We start from the raw sequence: 22311 nt of genomic DNA, 5'->3' as shown, positions 1-22311 counted from the left end.
ACTCTTTTCAAGGGTAACATGATCAGCAGGAAAGTTAACTTGAGAGACTCTGAACATGGCAACTTCCTTGTGCTGATGTGACCCACACTCTCATCAATCCCCTGCCAACATTATGACCAAAATGCATCCCTTGTGGTGCCTGGGGAGGGGCACTGGAAGCTGCATCTGAGTATCTGAGGCTTCTGTGATGCTACTGCTGCACTTCCTGTTATATACCCTTCTAAGTCAAGTCAGAGTGAGGTAAGCTGCCAGTGTCTTATGAGTTTGATAACTTGAGCCTGAAGCTTACTATTGTGGTCTTGCATATGGCAGATGCTTTGCTTATAAAAATAGTAATTTCTAGATCTGGCTATCATTAAGCACACTTTGCCCTGCCTCCAATGAAGACTGATAGTTGACTTTTACTATCTATAAGTATTTGAAATGTCCTCTTTTATTTTATCTATATCATTCTGGTAATAAGTAATAATCCTAGGCATCTTGTACCAGTCTACTTCACACTTCAACTCTCTGTTAACTGTGATCTTTGAAGAGGTTTTCAGATAAAAAAAAATCAACTAGTTAAAAAAGTGGCATAGATAGTGGCAGCTTCAACCCTGGTGGAAATCTATGACAGTTTCTTTTAGAGTGATTCATGTTACAGAATCAATTGTCAAGCATAATGGTATCTTTCCACAAAAATTCCTTTAAAAAATGGGCAGAGTCAATACAAGATAAAATTTGCTACATAAGCATAATATTTCTTTAGTAAACAAAAAGAAATGTACTGAAAAGTAAGGCATTAAGGAGCATCCAAGGAACCACAGGGGTGACTTGTATACAATTGTGATTTTAAATACTCATTTCATAAAATCCTGAGAAATAACTTTTTATTACACAGTGTTTTGTTTTTCAATTTTATGTCTCAAAAGGGAAAGAAAACATGCACCTTGAAATTTACATATCTGTTACTCATAAAGATATATCCAAACTTAACTTTCACAAAATACCATTTTATTTTAATTTAATTAATTACCAGCTAGTAGGTCTGCCGATGCTGATGAACTAGAAGCAGCCTGAGGTGCAGGTTGGGGTTCAGAAGCACTACTTCCAAATGCATCTACCCATTATCCATTGTGCAGCAAAAAAGTAAAAGAGTGTAAACAGTAAGTACAGTAAGAAAATTAAGTGTTTTGCCAAGAAATGCATAGACGTGACACTTTCTGTGATGAGCGTGTTGCCTGTGGATATGTCAAATGACTGAGTAAACTGAATTATGCTCTAACCAGTTTATTCTCTCAAAAAAGATTTCTAGAATATTTCAGATTAACACCTCTTTGTAAAAGTAAGGCAATTTTTGTTTTTAAAAATAAAAGTTTTAGATGAAATCCTGTCATCTCTTAAAATAGGACTGAGGTTTAAAAAATTTTGCCCAAAGACAATACAACAGAATTTCCCCATTTAGAACTCTATTAAACTTAGAAAAAAAAATTAACAAACCTAATTCAAGCAGCAGCAGCCCTACTTGTACCCTTTTATTAAAGTTCAGTGTTTATTTGCCACAAGTTTTGAGCTCCTAAATGTCCGAGACTATTGACACAATTGTACTCCTCATGTACCCATCATGGCATATACCATGATGCTTCAATGTACGGTACTCAATGTGGTTTTAATTTGCTAAGAATGGTATTTTAGCCTGTGGCATAACATTTATGGACATTCATGAAGAAATCACTTCAAACCAGTACTTTTCCCTATAAATTTACTGCTAATAAAAGACTTTAAATGCATCACCCAAATTAGTGCAAGAGTTAATTCAGTACATCTCCCTGCCTTCAGATAATATACAAAGTAAGGGCAAAATACATTTAAATCAGTGCAGCATCTAATTCTCTGGAAGGATTTTAAAATATTAAATGAACCCCACAGAATAATGTATGGCTCTACATCTTAAGTTTTCAGTTTGGACTGGCTTATTTGTTTTCAACTCTAAGTTATCTAATGTTTACAATACTTTTAAGAACTTAGAAATGTTGATTTAGCCAACAGATCAGGATCACCAAGGAAGAACAGTAGAAGGAAATTCCAACCAGCTGATTCTACATTAGGATGAACAGAAAGTTAAAAACACAAAGACTTCAAATGAAAAATGATTTGATTCTATTAGGCCATGCATTGAAAATTATGACAAACTGATGAGAATGAAGATAATGATGGAAAAGATCTTAAAAACTTAAATTTATAGTTAAGAGATGTAAGTAACTTTAGAGTCTAAAGAAAAAATGATAGAATATAATGAAATAGAAGATGTAAAAACTCTTCTGAATAGGGGAGGGAAGACCCTTTAGATGTTGAAGGAGGAGAGATACGCACCCCCAAAAAGGTCTATCACACCTGAAGAATCCACCTTTGCTGGAGAGGCAGTGGTTGCAGGAGATGGTGCTGCAAATGCATCCACTGCAGTGAAGCACACAACAGGAAAAATTGCATGTCACCCAAGTAAAATAAAACCATGAACCTTGACAGATGGCTTCTTGGGATTTCATATTTAACGGCAGGCAGTAAGATTGCAGACAATCTTACAAGTTAAGAGAAAGCAAATAGATTTAAAAATATAGACTTTCCAGAAGAAAATAAAATTTGACTTCTTGAACTCAGAGGTTTTAGCATGGGGGGTGGGGGAGAGTTGTCTCTTCACCAGCAGTAGATTTGAAATTATTAACCTCTTTAGTTGGTGATGGGCCAAACTGCGATTTTTTTTTTCAAGTGAAATTTGAGTTTAAAATGACTCAAGGCAAATCTGCATGTTTCCGTATCCACCTCTCCACACATAACCCCCATCACACATGTCAGAAGGCTTGGCCTTGGCAGAAGCACTCACCGGATAAGAGGTCAGCAGTGAGAGAACTCTCAGGCACAGGAGAGGCCCCTTGTGGTGGAGAGGAGAAAGCATCTTCCAAAAGTGAAACAAACCAAAACCAAGCAGAGGTAAGTAGAAAGCTGAAATCAAAGTTAAATATCTAACAAATGCATTATCACAGGTGAGCACAAAGAGTTCAATCATGAAAACATCTGGGGAAACTAATGTAAAAAAGGGTTGATTTAGTTTTACCTGTACCAAACAGGTCTATGCTAGGAGCAGCATCTGGCTTAGGCGCCGCAGCAACTTCAGGAGGAGACTCAAACAAATCTAAGACCAAGAACACACATGCCTTTACTCAACTTGACAAACCAGCCTGACATAGCATAGCTTTCCAGTTCTGAATTAGCACTGGGGAGAATTCTGAAGTAAGGAGTAGCAAATGGTTTCTAGAGAAGCACGTCGTTACACAGTTGTCATGCAGTAACAGTTGTGTATGCAGGGCATCTCAAGTACCAGAATTCAATCTACCAGATGGACAGAGTTCAACAACAACAAAAAATTACCACCAAAGATATCTAGAGCAGGAGGAGCGGCGGTGGTGGTGGCAGAGGTGGTGGCGGTGGCGGTGGTGGCAGCGGCGGCGGCGGTAGTGGCAGCAGTGGCAGCTGCAACAGCGGGAGCAGGAGAAGGAGCAGTGGCGGGAACCGGAGGGGCTGTGCTAGCTGTAGGGGTAACTACAGGAACACTGGTCTCAGGTGGCTTCATTGCAAAGAGGTCCAACTCGGGTGCAGCCTCTGCACTACCTTCAGATGGGGCAAAGGGGTCTTGTGGAAAGGAAAGTGGAGACACACATACAGCATCAGTAAGGAAAGAGACAAGAGAGACGCGTCGTATCTATGGGTAAGAGACACCTGACACAAGATATTCACACACTAGCTAGGCATTAAGCTGCTTGGGTTGAACTACTGTTTTATTAGCAAGGGTCAGTGATTAGGATGTTTTTCTAAAGAAAAAAAAAAAAGAAAATTTAGTAGGTAACACAAGTTAAGAAACTGAAATGCTATGAATTACTGTAAAGATTAGCCTATGATCTGGGATCAGAGACTGTTATTCTTCAAATCCTCAATCTGGGAAATTTGGTAGCTTTGAAAATTTATTAAAATATGCCTATTTATTAGAACTCAGTGCTACAAAAGAGTACGATACAAAAGCAGAGGACAAAAAACATTAAGAGAGCATACTTGCACTGACAAAAATTGTCAATCTTGAGAAATTGTCAATTTTGATAAGTATGCACTTCATTGTCTTAATGTTTTAAGTGCCGGTACTATTTATTCAGTTATGATGAATGATACTTTATACTCAAGAAGAAATGAAAGTTAGAAAAACATATTGCCACATCTCACTATAGGAGTTTCACATCAGGACAGAAAAACAACAGACTTGCTCATGACTGTCAACCCACCATTTCCTGAACATGCATCAAGTGCTGCGGCTACGGGGGCTGGGGTAGCTGGTGCGGCGGCCCCTTCGGATGCTGCAGGGGCCTCCCCGGGAGAAGCTGCAAAGGCATCTTGTGTGCAGTTTTTAAAATAACAGAAATTAAAGGAATAAAAAGAGAAGAAAATATAGTAAAAGAACCAAGTTAAATTGCGAAAAAGGCTCCCTTATACAACATGATTTTTTTCAAATGCATTCTTATGGCCCATGCACTGTTGGCAGTCACAAAATCATAATACTTTGCGCTCCTTCGTGTTAGTTACATGCAAGGGGTACGGTGTTTATACTGCTGAAGCCTATTAGGATCCATCGGGTAACAAAAGTCTTATTGTATAAGGGCTCTGAGAAGCATGTTTTATGTAACATTAAAAATTAATGGATGTGAAAATTAAAACACAAAAATAACCTTATTATGTGATTTAAGACATTAATCTTTCATGTACAGCTAATACTCATTCACTATGTTACTATGATGTCTCTGACTGTGGTTTCTACCAAATATAGATGTCTTGTTTAATGTCAAGAAAATTAAACATATGATGGTAATGTAAACAAGTAATTAGTTAAAAAAAATTTTATGGGCTAGTACAGGCAAAATTACACTGTTAACATGAAAGGTTTACTAAGTATTTATAAAAGTTAAGTCTTTGCTATCCTTGAAAAACATTTTCATATACACCAAGGATTTAAGGAAATAGATAACAAAATTAGGGAATGACACTGTAATGCCTTCATTTCAACTTAAATTTATCACTGTTTTCAAATATTGCATTGCTCTCATTATTTGGAAAATGATCTATTTTCAACAGACTAAAAACATAGTTCCGTGCTTTAAGACTATAAGCATATTACTATTTTTAAGCAGAAAATCCATTAACATATAGGCAGCCCCAGTTTATAAATGCCCAATATATAAATGGCTGATGTGTACAAACAACACCCAATGTGTTTTTGCCAGTAAACCACGTTAATTTGGTAAAAACTCCTGGAGTTTTCAAAGAGATTCTGTAGTTCAAAAGTACAAAAGAATGAAGATATCATTAGTATTATTTGCTCAGAAGAAACTCCCGGAAATACCCACCTAGAATTTGCCACTTACCTGCTAGACTTCTCATTCTAAAATACTGCCGCCTTCCACAATATCTACAAGTGCCCCCTACAACACTGTTCCTCGGGTCGTTAAAAATAATTTTTCAAGTATGCTTGTAAAATTCTACACAGTATATCCCCTTTATTGGAGATTTATATAATATACATTAGGCTGTAGGTGGTTCTACAGTCAAGGCACTTGTTTCTGAATTTAACCCAGCATGTTCCAAACTGATCTGAGTATGAAACAGACTTTCCTGCTTTCTTGTCCTGAGGCCCAGCACTAAGTGGAACAACAAACACTAATTGGACACTTGGGTTAAAAGGTCCTTTACAAAAACACAAATATCTTTAGAAGATACGAGACAGTTAGTTGTTCTTATCTTACAGATTTATTTGATCTGCTTGCCTCTCTCAGCTCTCAGCTACACAAGGGAGTATGATTCCTGAAAAGTAGAGATCTGTCCGGGGAGAGGCCACATAAAACTGGAGTGTGGATAGGCCAGGCTTGCTTCCCCAGATGCAATGCGAAAGACTGTAATAGAGGGCTTAGAGCAATCTGAAAACCCTAAGAGCTGTGGCAGTACACAAGAGACCATAAGAGGAAGCTGGTAGGGCTTGAAAGTATTTTGCCACAAGTCAGGTCTGTTTTCTTTCTTTTGATTCCCGTAAAACCTAGAACCGAGGCTAATAATACTAGAACTAGTAAAAACAGGAAGAGCGGTCACTAGTATTTATGTGCCAGTCACTGGGTATATATTTTATGTACATTATTAAATTTAATTCCTGTAAGTATCTCACAATATAGGTTCTATTATCTCCACCTTGTGGAAAAGAGAACAAAGTCTAAGTGACTTGACCAAGTTCACAAAACAGGCAAATGGTGGAGTCAGGATTTGGTGGAGGTTTGTGTGTTTAACTACCATGCCACATTGTCATGAACCATGGCACACTATACTATTTCGTCTTTGTAGGATGGAATAAACACCAGTTACATCAGTGTTGGGGGGTCAAATAAATATCCATGGGCTAGCCTCTTCGATTATCCATGTTTTAGTGAGTGAAACCCAAATTTGTAACCATGTCCTCAGAAGAGGTTTTTTCCTTCCCTGTCAGCAAGACATCTCCTTTTAATGCTTCTCCTGTTACTTAAAACTAAACATTATAAACTTATCTAGTCCCATCAAAACTTCTCTTAAAAACAGGAGCCTAGCTGCTCCAGGTTTTATCTGCTAAGTCTTCTCAGGCCAGGAGGGAGAGATTTGCATAAGTGAGACTGCAGAATACCCCAGTCCCAGTCACTGCCTGACTAGCCAGGAAGAAGGCCTGGAATGAGAACTGTCTAGAAGAGCTCAGTTGCCTCAGAACTGTGAGAGGGAATACATTTTTTTTTTTTATTAATAAAAACAGAACTTGTTTAACAGAACTTGTTTAGCTTTCTTTCATTATCAAAGGCAGCATTATGCTTCCAGTTTTGAAGACTTAAGCTCTTTCCAATCAAGTTCTCTTTCCCTTGTTTCCCATTTGCAATTCATTTTTACATTCTGCCTGTTTTCGACCAGTGCTATTTCCTGGAAATGCACATTCCTGCTGTACTACAATTATAAACCCAGTCCAGACCTTCCCCAGCAAAACAGTCTCCCTGACATTGCTACAAACCAGTCTTTTTTTCCCCTCTAGCAATCTAGGAAGAATTTTCTCTTAAATTTTTTAAACATGTGACTACCTTTCCAAAAATTTCAAATAGCTGTGATTTTTCCCCAGCCTGAATGCTCTCCATCTTCCCCAGGCACAAACCATCTTTAAATTATGTATTTGGCACAAAGGTTTCAATCATTGTCAATAGCCTGAAAGTCAACCTTCTAGTCTTCCTCAAAGTTCCCAGATTATAAGACTCTTACATGAAATCTACTTTTAAGTGCTTATGTTTAAGTACTGGTTACAAGGAAGATTAACTTAGTTTGTCAACCACCTTGTGCAAATGAAAGGCTTGTGAGTTAACGTTCTCTGGTTTTTTGAGCCACGTGGTTTCATGCTCACCAACTATGTCCTCATGAAAGCTTGTTCACAAATTGATTCAGGTGGTTAAAAGGGTAACCTGGTGAATGTGTAGAGGAATTAGTATCAATTTAGCATTTCTAGTACTTAAAAAAACCCTGTGTTGTTGCAAACTAATATACTGCCATTAGTATAGTTTTCATAAGTGAAAAATAGGATATTTTAAGGAAGTTTATCTTTTATCAATATCTGTACATTTTTTTTTTTTTTTAAATATTTTTTTTAAATTTTTATTTATTTATGATAGTCACAGAGAGAGAAAGAGAGGCAGAGACACAGGCAGAGAGAAGCAGGCTCCATGCACCGGGAGCCGACGTGGGAATCGATCCCGGTCTCCAGAATCGCGCCCTGGGCCAAAGGCAGGCGCCAAACCGCTGCGCCACCCAGGGATCCCAATATCTGTACATTTTATTGATTTTTTAAAAACATAATACTATCTTGCAGGTGGTTTGCCTGACCACAGAAAATAGATTTTTTCTTAAAAGTTCACTTTAACAGATAAAGCATTTAATAAATATAATGTTTCTGAAAAAAAAGTTTTTAATAACTTACATTGAACTAAAATGTTATGTGGGGTATCAATCTGAATATTTAAAAATAATATTTCCTATTTTTCAAATTTGTAATGAGAATACACAGAAAATTTCAATGTTTCTATATTTAATACTCATGAAATTAATCAGTGACTTTTCAGAAATTAAGTATCTTTAACTTATTTCTAAAGATATCTATTTAGTACTGCTGTACAAACTAGATAAAACCTCAAAAGCACATGTTTTGAAGTCATGGAAACAAAATATGCGGTGCCCTTACTGTATTTAAGAGTTCTATCACTTACTGATTTCAGTGACAAAAAATAAGAAAAAAAAATGGCCACACAGCATGGCCCATCTCTAAATGATTCCATATAAATCAATAAAGAGCATGAAATAAATTAGGGAATATCATTGAAAACTACATAACAGGAAGTGACATATATAGACTCTTGACCATAAATGATAGAGATTTTATAGCTATCAGAGGTTAGAAGACAGTTTATGGGACTATCCATATCAATAAAAATAACTGTGACAAGATTTATAGATGTACTCACTTTACCTATAGCCAGATGACTAGAAAGGATATTGGTAAAATCACAAGGAGAGCTCCATTCTTTGGTATTAAGTTATATTGTTTTCTTTAGTATTAGTCTTTTAAATTTGTATTTCAGGATAGAAAAAAAATGTTCACAAACATATGGATTTTTCTGCGTGATGAATGTAGAAACATCTGTAATGAGTGATCAACACAAACAGCATGATGGCACAAAGACTATTTCAAAGCAATATATTGGGTGTTATTAATCTAGAGAGCCATGAGGGAAGCAAGATGGAGTTGACTGATTTCTTAAAGGCAATTAAAAGTTTCTTACAAATAGACTGAAAAACAAAAATCTAAATAGCTAAAGATCTAGAAATGTTTAAGCATGAAATAGTTATCCATTCTGTTCATATTTTCCTTGAAGTTTTTCTGTCAATATAAGCCTATGAGAAACCACCCATCCTCAATACAAATGGAGGGGATGGCGGAGAGGAGGTAAAGAAGTTGATTTTACAAACTTAAGCTAAAAATTTAATTTTTGGTCTCAGAAGTTACAGATGCATAACTGAAAAACTAACTTTTGCTAGTGGTTCACTATTTTTAACAAAATACTGAGGAGCCTGCAAACCCCTTTCTCCTTTTAAAAAAAAACACTTTTCTCCTATAATAGGAATGGCAGTGCAGCAGGGCAGCAGCAATTTCCTCGTGTGAATGAGTGGCAACAATGTCATGTCCAGCTGAGTGCTCCTTGTCTTAGACAATGTTGGCAAAGCTCAGAGACTGGGGCAAGGCAGGTAGCACAGTGGTATGTGGCAGTGTGTAAGTATATGCTCCCAGGGGAATATATTAACTCCACCAGAGCTTGCCAAATCTCTCCTGCTCTCCCCATCATTTGCCTCCTCCAATTTCTTTACCATATTCTCAAAATGCCCTGGGAAAGATGTTATATGGTAATGGAGAAATACAAGACTATGATGACTATAACACTACTCGATGTATATATTTGATATGAGCACTTCTCCAGGTGTGGACATTAGTACCACTCAGATGGGAATATGTAAATACACTCGCTTCAGATGGTTCATCAGGTCCAGGCATAGAATACTGCCAGAGTCTAGGATACCTGACTTAACTTCACAGCTGTAAGTCAACACTGTCAGAATTTATATTTGCATGTGAAGTATATTTTCAGGCAATCATTTCAAATCCTGATCTAAACCTGTTTTCAATCAGCATTTTGAGCGTTGTATCAAATGATCTCTCAGAGTTCCAATGCCAAAGATGATCCAAGTTTTTGCTTGTACAGAACAAGCTTACAGTTACAAAAATGGGCATATCCCTAAACTCTCTTCAGAGACATCCAAATCTGAACTACTCTTAGATGATTTTTTTTGTCTTACATCTTAAAAAGTAACTTAAGCCAGGACTTCTCATTCCATATTCTCCAAGTATTATTCATTCAGCCAGTTTGATTATGGTCAAAAAGTCAAACCTAAATATGATACAGAGATCGGGTATCACCTTTATATTGATACTGTGGGGCAGGAGCATATATGGGGTAAGGGTTCTAATAGCAACTTAAATCCTCACTTTTAAGTAATGGAAAAATCAAATGGGCCTAATGCATTACAATCTTTACTCTAAAATCACTAAAATTAAGTGAAGATAAAGTTGATAAAGTTAAGTGAAGATAAATATAAATGAAGAAACATGTAAAAAGTTGTTAAACACTGACATGCTGTTATGTAATATAAACATTTTTAAGCACCTTAACTCTAAGGTGATTTTAGCAAACCTGGCAGGAAAAGGACAAAACAGTGATGTGACTGACTAACCTCCAAAAAGATCCACGTCAGCAGTGACAGCAGTGACAGTTGTAGTAGTTGAGGCAGAGGCTGAAGCAGTTGCAATTTCAGAAGTTGTAGTAGGAGGGGTAGGTTCTGGTGCAAATGGATCTGAAATTTGTGCTTCAGAGGGAACAGAGGAAAGTGCAGCCAGAGAATCTATGTTGCACCATAGACAAAGAACAAACAAGAGACAAGAAGAGGAAAGGACAAAGATATACCAGGCTCCAAATGATCAAATAAGGACAGTCATTAAGAGACAGAAGGCTCTCAAAAACACAAGTTTAAAATAAAGCTTTACTCACCCTCTCCCAAGAGGTCTATTGATGTCCATTATATGTCAGCATATGAAGAAATAAGAGAGAAAGCTGAAACATGCAACCACACTAATGTCCAAGGCGAGGTACTAACTGAAGACATTTTAGCTTTATGCACCTTTCTGGACCACTTGCAATTACAAAATAATGTATTACCTATTATTATTATGGAATGTTTGAGCTGGAAGGGACCACAGGGATCCTCTAGACCAAGCTTCTTATTATATTATACATAGGAAAATGGCGAGCAAGCAAGGTCAAGAGACTTACCTGAAGTCAGCTCTAAATGACTTTGACAAACTCAATTTATTTCTTGCCAGATTTACCATTTCATCTGCTTTGATTGGTTTCACTCTGTACTATAATATGAATTCATAAGAAACTGCAGTTGATTAAACTTTATTATAATCATATACTTGATGTGTTACTTCAGTCCAGAATACCACAGAATAAATGCAGGCCTTATGATAACTATAGTCTAATCATATAGAACATGCCAAATGTAGTAAAAAACCTGAGTGCAGGGCAGCCCAGGTGACTCAGCGGTTTAGCGCCACCTTCAGCCCAGGGCATGATCCTGGAGACCCGGGATCGAGTCCAGCCGTCGGGCTTCCTGCATGGAGCCTGCTTCTCTCTCTCTCTCTCTCTCTCATGAATAAATAAATAAAATCTTAAAAAAAAAACAACAACCCTGAGTGCAAGTGTAGAGGGTAGGGGGAAAAGAAACCCTAACCTACATGATTTTTGTCTTCACAAATTTCACATTACTGGATGCTTTTCAATTTGATAGGTAATCTTTCTGTTTATAAACATTTTGTGACAACATATGATAATTATTTTTAAGATGAATGTGATAGATTGTGTAGCATCCAAACTTTTCAGGCCTTCTGAAGTCTGCATTCCTTTTGGAGATGCATACTTTCTTAAGGTTCAACATGGGATTACAGTTGGCATCCTAAATAAAAAGCCTAGGACCAATAAAAAATATACAAAAAAAAAAAAAAAAGCCTAGGAAGGGTAATTCTTAACTGAACTATGACTTTAGGTGAAACATTTTGAGTGTCCAAGAGCATTCTTGTATTCCCAGTCCTGTGATAGACTCCAGGGCTCATATTTGGATTCATGAATATTACTGGAAATTAAATTTCATCAGAACTCATTAGGGAGCTATTTTTTTAAAGAGCCTTAAAAACAATTATGAGAACTCAGGAAATTAAAAGTTCTAGAAGACATTTAAAAAACTGAGACCCATAAATTTGACATAAAATATGGCCACATTCATTTATGCAATTTGCAAACCCGATAAATATTAGATAAAGCATTCTATAGATACACTAAGATAAGGCTCTTCCGAACCAAATCATATATTTCATAACAACATTAAAAAATTCTGGCACACAGGGTACTTCACATTAGAAACAGTTTTTTTTTTAAATTTTAGAATGTATGCCTAATCAACACCAGGCAAAAGGAGCTATGTTGATTTGGAGCTATTAGCTGATCAGGTCCCAAATCCTGAGAAACAGAAGGTCCTTCCAATAATTCCTCAAACCAACAGTTTCAGGCCCAATACAACTGTTAACTATAGTCATCCATCCTAAAATATTAATTAGAAACCAAAGTGGATGATCAAAAGCCAGACAGACTTGGTTTCTCTATTCTCTGACACAGAGAGAGAGAGTCTAGCCTTGCTTTATCAGTGGCTAATTCAAGATGCAATGTGACTTAGCAGAAGAGCTAAGAGCCATGTGATTTAACAGTTTTCAAACCTGCTATTGTCTTTGACAGCGAATGGACAATTTATTTCATACATTTGGTAAGTGAGAAAGAAGACTATTCACACATACTAGAAGGAGAGAGAAACAAATATTTTTTAAAAGTATAAAAGATGAAAATGCTTTTAAAAACACATGTTTCTGACTAGTGTTCTATTCAGATGGAGAGTTCTAAAACTTGCTGCAATATGATGAAAGATGGGAAGTATAATTTCCTAGGGAAACGTATTAGTATGATTAAACATACTGGTGCATAACTGTTGTTGGAAACTTTTGCCACAGGATTTAGTCTCTGAAATCTTAATTTTCTGGATGAAATATAATTTATGTTACTTATGTCTTGCTTTATGCAGAATTTTCCCTACTATAAAAGAAAGCCCGACTTCAGGATGATGGGAACAGTTATTATTCTCAAAGCCAACACTTTTTATAAAGAATTAAACTATATAAGCCCTCCCCCTGCCCAACACCCACAGCAGTAGAGTTCAATTCACTGGCAGGTAGTACATAATTAGAAATATTTTTTTGCATTATGGAAATTCTAGAAAATATTCACTGTAATTGAAGAAACAAAACTACACTGAATTAATAAGGATATCTAATTTTACAGTGATACGAAGCTAAACTTCTTAGGTTATTATAAAGATTAAATGTGTTAATATAATTTTCAGTGCTCACCATATCTGGAGTATATCAGATGCTCGCTAATCGTAATAATAGCAATAGGTAACATTTAAGTCAAGTTATAATTTTCATTATAGAACTATGCATTTCAAAGCTTCTATAAATCTTTCTATATGTGTGTGTAACATATGCATGTTTCCAAAACACCTCATAGATATCCCCCCAAATTTAATTAACAACCAAATGGTAATATAGGTCACTAAAATTGCTTGTATTGTGGGTAATATTCCCTATGTAAACTATTAAAGTCATATGATTACATAATAATGATGAGCCTTCACATGCACTTTGGTTATTACTTTCTATTAGGTCTCTTAATTCTAATAAACCCTAATTAGGTCAACTAATTATAGTAAAACTCTAAGAGGAATTCTGTATTTCTCAGAAAATAGAAATTTCACCTCAAGTATTTATAATGAGAAATTATCTGTTTCCCACTTCTAAGATATGTAGAAATACATCACATACTCACTTGTTTGTGCGGAGAGATGAATTTACTATGAAGAGAAAAACACTCTCCTTATTATGAGCCCAAAGGTAGGGATTTAAAAAATGCTCTGTCTTCTTCAAACATGTTCATTATCAGCCCACAGAATGCAACTCATATATACATTATTTACCTTAGGTTTACTAAAATATGAATTTGCTAAAATTTGGTTTGTCTTATACCAACAGGAAAATATCATTTACAATTTGTCCCTTAAAATGGCAATATTTTTCAATGCCTCTAACCCTTAAAAGAAATTTATGAACACCTGAAGTGGCCAATGGTTGCTGTAAAATGAATCTTCTTACTAGCATTATGGTCAGATAAGAATATCCAAATAGGTCTGAAGAGTTTTAAGGTTTATATTTTGCTGTCAGGTTATACAAAATTAAAATGCGCTTCAATAATAGAAGCAGCTTGATTTTATCAAACAAGATTGAGAAAGTGATTTTATTTATTTTTGCTTAGTCAAATGAGCCAAAACATATCTGTTACAATTTAGCATCACATTCAATTACTACTGGATATCTATAGGAGAAATGCAAGCTGAAGGTAACTAATAATATTTCTGAATTTCATATTATACAAGTTTACTTCAATTTCTTAAGGCTTATAGTTTTTACTATTTTGCTTAGGAATTAGAGAATGTATTAGTATTTTTCTCTCTACCTGACTTTCTACTACTATGAAATACTGCAGTTACAGATATCTTCTTGAGACAGAATACTAACATTCTCTAATTATCAAAAAGTGACCATAAGGCCCTGAGCCAAGGTTCTGCTAGTCTATCAGGAGCTTTGTACTATATAAAAAAGTGCTGTCTCAGCAACGGCAGATTAGGAAAAGAAAAGTACTTCTTTCTTAAGGAAGAAAAGGCTCACAGCTTGACTCTCAGAAAGCAGGCTGGAGTTTAGTTCCTCTTGTCCAGCCTTTGAGCAAGCCATAAACTGCATGTCCCTGTTGAACAGCCCTGACTAAAACCACACTATTCTGCTTTCCTATATATCCACTGCTATCTTAATGCCTCAATCACCAATACTTATTTCTAACAAGATTGAAATGTATTCTAATGAAATTGGTTATTATAACTTATCCTGTAGAGTACTGTAACTTGGCAAAAAGTGCCTGAAGATGGAAATGAATAGAAATGTTTCACTGAAATTTTAAAAGATTTCACCTAGCTTTATCTTTTTACTTGGCAGTCTTTTGGTACATAATTAAAAAAGAAAATAAAAGAAAAGAAGAAGTATTCCTCTTTGATTTCATGCCAAAGAATAAGGTGAAAGGGGATTGTTTACAGTTTCACTGTTTGTTTATTCATTAAAGTTCTAGGTAAATCACTAAATGTTCGGTAAGTTCTAAAAATTAGTGTGAATACATATTGACTGAAATAGTTGACAGAATTAAGGACTTAATACACTCATATAAAACTGAAAATATTTTTGTATGGCCCCACAAATTATAATTAACACTAAGTTTTAAATTATAAAAGTTCTCTGAAAGTCATTTATATGAAATTATGACCGAAGAAGGCTGATTTAAAGATATGGATTTGAAGCATTTTAAATGAACCAGAGAATACAATTAATTGTAGTAAGATACTGTGGTAATGAAAATAAATTATTAAATTGAAATAAACACTTCGGAAAGATGAAACTCAGAATGAAAATATGAGAGCCAGAAGAGTGTACTTATAAAATCTCAGCAGCAATACTTTCCTTCTACCAAATAAAATTTAATAAAGTTAAGTGAAGTTGAAAGAGCAGTTTTATTTAAAAAAACTGATAGCTATAGGCATGGGAGTTCAACACAGAAGGTTTAAATATTTAAAGTGGAAAACCACTAATACTTAAAATGCTCATATTTATAATTAGCAATTTATTGCAGGACTGGTTACCTGTTGTTTATTTTGTTGTCAAAACAACTTGGAAATAAAATCAAGAGGTCATAGTTTGTGCTCTGATGTCCTACTGACACACTGTTTAGCAAGCTAGGATTATTTAATTATCTATGGGAATGCAACCTTATATGACTTTGGAAATTTAAAGTTAATTAAGGATTCTGATTCCAAAATGACATATTAAAAGCTACAGATCTTGCCTACTAGTGACTCAAGTAATATTCTGTCTGGGAGAAGATAACCTCAAGATACGATCTTTATTGCCCTATTGAACATTAACTAGTTTTGTATTTAACCTAGTTAAGTTATTCTAGCACTCCTTTTCAAACATGGATAAATACCAAGTCCCTCAAAACATTATCTGAACCATCTTTATAATCTTACTGATTTTCTCATCAGCAAATTATTGTCTTTTCACCTGTGTTGTTTCTTTTCCCTACCTTAGCTTTACTGAGGTATGTATTTAAGATGTACAATGGGAAGAAAAAAAAAGATGTACAATGTGATGATCTGACATACATGTACATTGTGAAATGATTATTACAACCAACCTAACACAGCCATCACCTCACATAGTTACTTAGTTACTATCTTTATTCTTATGGTGAGAATTCTTAAGATTTCAGCAAATTTCAAGTAAACGACAGTATTATTAACTACAGTCACAAGCCATACATTAGATCTCCTGAACTTACTCATCTTATAATTGACAATTTGTGCCTTTTGATCAATGTCTCCCCATCCTGTGCCTTACTTTCCATCCCCTGCCAACCATCAATATACTTTCTGCTTCTGTGAATTTGACTTTTTTAGATTCCAGAATACAAGTGAGATCATACATATTTGTCTATGTCTGGCTTATTCCCTTAGCATAAGGTCTTACATGTTCACCCTGCTTTTGAAAATGGGAAGATTTCCTTCTTTTTAAGGGCTGAATAATATTCCACTGAATTTACATATATATAAAACATATTTTCCTTCTCTATTTGCCCTCTGAAAGACATTTAGGTTATTTTCATATATTGGCTATTGTGTATAATGCTGCAGTGAATATGGGAGTACAGATATCTCTGATATGTGTGTTTGTGTGTGTGTATCCATTCAGAAGTAAGATTAGTAAATCATGTGGTAGTCCTATTTTTAATTTGAGGAATCTCTATACTGTTTTCCATAATAGCTATACTAATTTCCACTCCCACCAACAGTGTACAGGGTTCCCTTTTTTCCATACCCTCATCGGTACTTGCTATCTCTTTTCTTTTTGGTATAGCCATTCCAACATGTATGAGGTGATATGGTATTATGGTTTTGATTTGCATTTCCATGATAAATGATCCTGAACACTTTTCCATGTATCTATTGGCCATCTGTATGTTTTCTTTGGAAAAAAGTCTATTCAGATCCATTGCCCATTTTTAAATCAAGTTATTTGTTTTTTGTTTTTTGTTTTTTTTTTGGCTATTGAATTCAGTCCTTACATATTTTGGATATTAACTCCATACGAGATACAAGGTTTGCAAATATTTTCTCCCTTTCTGTTGGTTGTATTTGAATTTTATTGTTCCTTTTACTGTGCAGAAGTTTCTTAGCTTGATATAGTCCTATTTGTTTATTTTCACTTTTGTTGCCCATGCTTTTGGTGTCTATCCAAAAAAATCACTGCTAAGACCAATGTCTAAAAAGATTAGTTTCTCTGTTTTCTTGTAGGAGTTTTTATGGTTTCAGGTATTATATTTAAGTCTTTAATTCATTAAAGTTACTTTTTGTGTATGGTATAAGGTTCCCATTTTATTCTTTTGCATGTGGATATAGTTTTCCCAAAACCAGTTATTAAACAGACTATCATTTCCCTGTATTTTTGGTGTTCTTGTCAAAAGTTAGTTGATCGTATGTGTGTGGATTTATTTTTGGGCTCTCTGTTCTGTTGGTCTGTTATCATACCAGTACCATACTATTTTACTATAGCTTTGTACTATAGTTTGAAATCAGGAAGTGTCATGTCTTCAGTTTCGTTCTTCTTTCTCAAGATTGCTTTGGCTGCTTGGGGTCTTTTGTGATCTGTACAAAGGATAGGATTATTTTTCTATTTATGGGAAAATGCCATTACAACTTTTCTAGAGATTTCACTGAATATATAGATCACTTTAAGTAATACGGACATTTTGACAGTATTGATTTTTCCAATCCATGAATACAGAATATTTTTCTCTTTGTTTTCTTCAATTCCTCTCATCAGTGTTTAACAGTTCAGTGTACAGATCTTTCATGTCTTCAATGAAAATTTATTCCTAAGTATTTCATTCCTTTTGATGCTACTGTAAACAGAATTGTTTTCATTTTTTTCAGATAATTTGTTGTTAGTGTATAGAAATGCAACTGATTTTTGTATGTTAATTGTGTATCCTGCAACTCTACTGAATTCATTTATTAGTTCTAATAGTTTTTTTTGGTAGAGTCTTTACAGTTTTACACATACAAAATGATGTCATCTGCAGAGATAATTTTGCTTCTTCCTTTCCTATTCAGATGCCTTTTATTTCCTTTCCTTGCCTAGTTGTTCTGGCTAAGACTTCTAGCACTAGGCTGAATGGAAGTGGAGAGTGGGCATCCTTGTCTTGTCCTGAATCTTAAGAGAAAAAGGTTTCAGCTTTTCACCATTGAGTATGATGCAGGCTCATCATATATGGCCTTTATGATGGTGATTCTTTTTGCATATAATCTGTTAAGAATTTTATCATGAACAAATGTTGAAATTTGTTAGATGCTTTTTCTGCATCTATTGAGATCATATGATTTCTTTTTTTTTGAAGTAGGCTCCATGCCCAGCATGGAGACCAATACGGGGCTTGAACTCATGACCCTGAGATCAAGACCTGAGCTGAGATCAAGAGTTGACATGTAACCAATTGAGCCACCCAGGCACACTGAGATCATACAATTTTTATCCTTCATTCTATGATATCATGTATCATATTTACTGATTTGTGTATATTGAACCATGCTTGTATCCCGGGGATAAATTCCACTTGATCATTGTGCATGATCAATTTGGTTTGCTAATATTTCATAGAGCATTTTTGCCTTTTTGTTCACTGAGGTTATTGGTCTATCATTTCCTTTTCTTGCAGGGTCCCCCCCTCATGTGGGGGGGACCTATGTGGCTTTGGTCTGAGGGTAATACTGGCCCAGATAATGAGTTTAGAAGCGTTTCCTCCTTTTCAATTTTTTGAATTAGAGAAGGACTGGCATTAATTCTTGTTTAAATATTTGGTAGAATTCACTTGTGAAGCCATTTAGTCATGGTTTTTCTTTGTTTTTGATTCATGTTACAATTTCCTTACTCATTATGGGTCTGTGGAGATTTTCTATTTCTTCATGGTTCTGTCTCAGTCAGTTGTATGTTTCTAGGTATTTATCCATTTTTCTGGGTTATCCAATATGATGGCATATAATTGTTCATAGTAGTCTCTTTATAGCCTTTTGTATTTTATAATATCGGGGTATAATGTTTCCTCTTTCATTTATAATTTTCTGAGTTTTGCTTTTTTTTCTTGTTTAGTCTAGCTAATGGCTTGCCATTTTGTTTATTCAAAAAACCAATTCTTAGTTTCACTGATATTTTCTATTCTCTTCATAGTTTCTATTTCATTTATTTCTGTTCTAATCTTTATTACTTCCTTCCTTCTGCTAACTTTGGGATTAGTTTGTTCTTTTTTAGTTCCTTGAGGTATAAAGCTAGATTGCTTATTTGAAATCTTTCTTCTTAATGTCAGCATTTACCATTATTCCCTCTTAGAGCTGCTTTTGCAGCATCCTATAGGTTTTGGTATATTATGTTTCTGTTTTCATCTGTTTCTTTTTTTTTTCTCCAACCTTTCTTTATACAGTATTCACCCTCTCTGCTAAATAATTTTTTAATAATACATTTATTTTTTATTGGTGTTCAATTTGCCAACATACAGAATAACACCCAGGGCTCATCCCGTCAAGTGCCCCCCTCAGTGCCCGTCACCCGTTCACACCCACCCCCCGCCCACCTCCCCTTCTACCAACCCTAGTTCGTTTGCCAGAGTTAGGAGTCTTTATGTTCTGTCTCCCTTTCTGATATTTCCTACCCATTTCTTCTCCCTTCCCTTCTATTCCCTTTCACTATTATTTATATTCCCCAAATGAATGAGAACATATAATGTTTGTCCTTCTCCGATTGACTAGTTTCACTCAGCATAATACCTTCCAGTTCCATCCACATTGAAGCAAATGGTGGGTATTTGTCATTTCTAATGGCTGAGTAATATTCCATTGTATACATAAACCACATCTTCTTTATCCATTCATCTTTCAATGTGTGTCCTGAATGTTAAAGTGAGTTTCCTATAGGTAGCATATTGTTGGATCCTGTGTTTTCACTTTTTAAAAATATACATTGAACCATCTGTGTCCTTTGATTTGGGGACTTTAATCCATTTACATTGAAAGTAACTACTGATAAGTAAAGACTTATTATTGTCATTTTATTTACTGTTTTCTGACCATTTTGTAGTTCCTTTTTTCCTTTCTTCCTCTTTTCTTTTGTGACTTGTTGATCTTCCATAGTGATATGCTTTCATTCCTTCCTCTCTGAGTATCTACTAGAGGCTTTTTCCTTTATCATGAGTCTTATATAAAACAGCTTATAGTTATAACAGTGTATTTTGAGCTTCAATAATAAACTCCAATAATAAACCAAAAGTCTTATACTTTTGCTCCTCCTCCCCGCTCCTGACTTTCTATGCTTTTATGTCATATCTTTTAATATTGTGTTTATATTAACAAGTTATGGTAGCTTTAGTTATTTTGAATTCTTTTGTCTTTTAACTTTTATACTATAGTTAAAAGTGATTTAACTACCGCCACCCACTATTTGACCATAGATTTACCTTTACCAGTCAGCTTTTTCATATGTTTTCATGTTGTTACTTAACATGCTTTTAATCTGAATAACTCCCTTTTACATTTCTTATAAGGCATGTCTAGTGGTCATGAATTTCCTTAGCTTTTACTTATAGAGGAATGTCTTCATCTTTCCATTTCTAAAGGACAACTCTGCTGGGTATAGTGCTCTTAGTTGAAGTTTTTCTTTTCTTTTCCTTCCACACTCTGAGTGTATCATCCTGATCTGTGAGGTTTCTGCTGAGAAATGTGCTGATAGCCTTATCAGGGTTCCTTTCTATATAACAACTGGATTTTCTCTTGTTCTCAAAATTTTCTTTTTGTCTTTGACCTTTGTCAATTTGATTATACTGTATCTCATTTGGGTTGATCTTGCTTGAGGACTTTTGAACATCATGAATATGAATATCCATATCCATGTCCATATAATTTGGGACATTTTCAGTCATTATTTCTTTAAATAAGCTTTCTGTACATCTTTTTCAGTCTTCTTCTGGGATTCCCTTCATGCATATATTCATCTGATAGCATCCACAGGTCCCATATGCTTTCTTCACTCTTTTTTGTTTCCCTCACTGGTATCCCTTAATGATCCATCTTTGAGTTTGCTGCTTCTTTATTCTGTCTGATTAAGTGTGCTATTGAAGCTTTCTATTGAGTTCTTCAGTTCAGTCACTATATTCTACAGCTCTAGGATTTCTTATGGCCTCTATTTCTTTATTAGATTCATTTTGTTCATGTACTATTTTCTTGACTTTGTTTATTGTCTGTGTTCTCTTGCATCTCACTGAATTTCTTTAAGATGATTATTTTGAATTCTTTGTCAGGCAATTCATAGATATCCATTTCTTTGGGAATGGTTATTAGTGTTATTAGTTTCCTTTGGTGGTATCATGTTTGATTCCCTGATTCTCTGTAATCCATGTATCCTTGTGTTGGTGTCTGTGCATCTGAGGAAGTAAACAGCTCTTCTAGTCTTTAAAGACTTATCTTGGTAGGTAAAGACTTTCACCTGCTCTGTGCTAATGACATTGCCCAGAGCATCAGAACAGAATCACAGCTGAGTGGGGTTGGATCTGGGTCATATGGCTACCAGCTGGATATGCTGTGATGTCCATGGTTGGTGGGCCTCTTGCGAGGGGCTTGGATGGGTTTGTATCCTGCCTTATCCCTGGGTGGACCTTCAGGACCTTGGTTAGTAGGGCTGGAACTGGGACAAGGGTCCTTTCAGGGTCTGCAGTTGAGTCCACAGATGGTGGGCTTGTTAGCAAGTACATGGATGCGTGTGGCTCTCACTAGGTCCCTGAGTAGGCAGATATCGTCCTGGACCATAGCTAAGTGGAACTGGAGCCAATCAGAGGGTTGTCTTAAAGGCCATGGTTGGGACCAAGGTCAATGGGCCTACCTCTGGGGGCATGGGCAGGTGTATCTCTTGCTGGATTCCTGGGCAGGCAGGACTGCTCCCAGACCATGACTGAGAGAGGATGGAGCTGGGTCACAGGCCATTTCAGAATCCACAGCTGAGACCAAGGTCAGGAGACCTATTACCCAAGGCAAAGGCAAGCATGGATCCTCCTAGGTCCCTTGGCAGATGTTGCCTGATGGCGGGACCAGGGCCAAACAGGACCATAAATGCACCCATAGGGGCATGGTGGTGTTTCCGGATCTGTAGCCAGGACCAAGGTTGGTGAGCCTCTCATCTGTGCATAGGCTTGCTCTCTCAAAACAACCTTCCCTGATCTTAGGCTCCATTACCATTTTGCAACCTCCTACCTGGATCCCAAAGCTCTCACAAAGGCACTTTGC

At 35.7% G+C, this 22311-nt stretch overlaps 1 protein-coding gene across 14 annotated transcripts in view; it reads right to left on the bottom strand.

Annotated features, from left to right (window-relative positions):
* The window catches only part of SNAP91 (synaptosome associated protein 91), a 139880-nt gene that overhangs the window by 33618 nt on the left and 83951 nt on the right, over positions 1-22311 (bottom strand). For 6 of the 14 annotated variants that reach the window (XM_072832187.1, XM_072832188.1, XM_072832186.1 and 3 more), the window contains exons 14-21: positions 10719-10733; positions 10405-10572; positions 4308-4415; positions 3406-3666; positions 3092-3169; positions 2861-2932; positions 2353-2436; positions 1016-1099 (exon numbers count right to left, since the gene is read on the bottom strand). The exons of 1 other annotated variant lie outside the window; for it this stretch is intronic. In XM_072832187.1, coding sequence (XP_072688288.1) covers positions 1016-1099; positions 2353-2436; positions 2861-2932; positions 3092-3169; positions 3406-3666; positions 4308-4415; positions 10405-10572; positions 10719-10733 — 870 coding nt within the window. Of the gene's footprint in view, positions 1-1015; positions 1100-2352; positions 2437-2860; positions 2933-3091; positions 3170-3405; positions 3667-4307; positions 4416-10404; positions 10573-10718; positions 10734-13642; positions 13687-22311 lie in introns of those variants that run through there. 7 more of the 14 variants (XM_072832192.1, XM_072832194.1, XM_072832189.1 and 4 more) reach the window with 7 other exon arrangements.

The sequence above is a fragment of the Canis lupus genome, chromosome 7 (genome assembly GCF_048164855.1).
Source record: "Canis lupus baileyi chromosome 7, mCanLup2.hap1, whole genome shotgun sequence".
Classification (NCBI taxonomy): Eukaryota; Metazoa; Chordata; class Mammalia; order Carnivora; family Canidae; genus Canis; species Canis lupus.
The sequence above is the reverse complement of the archived record's forward strand: the minus strand, read 5'-3'. Positions and strand labels throughout refer to the sequence as shown.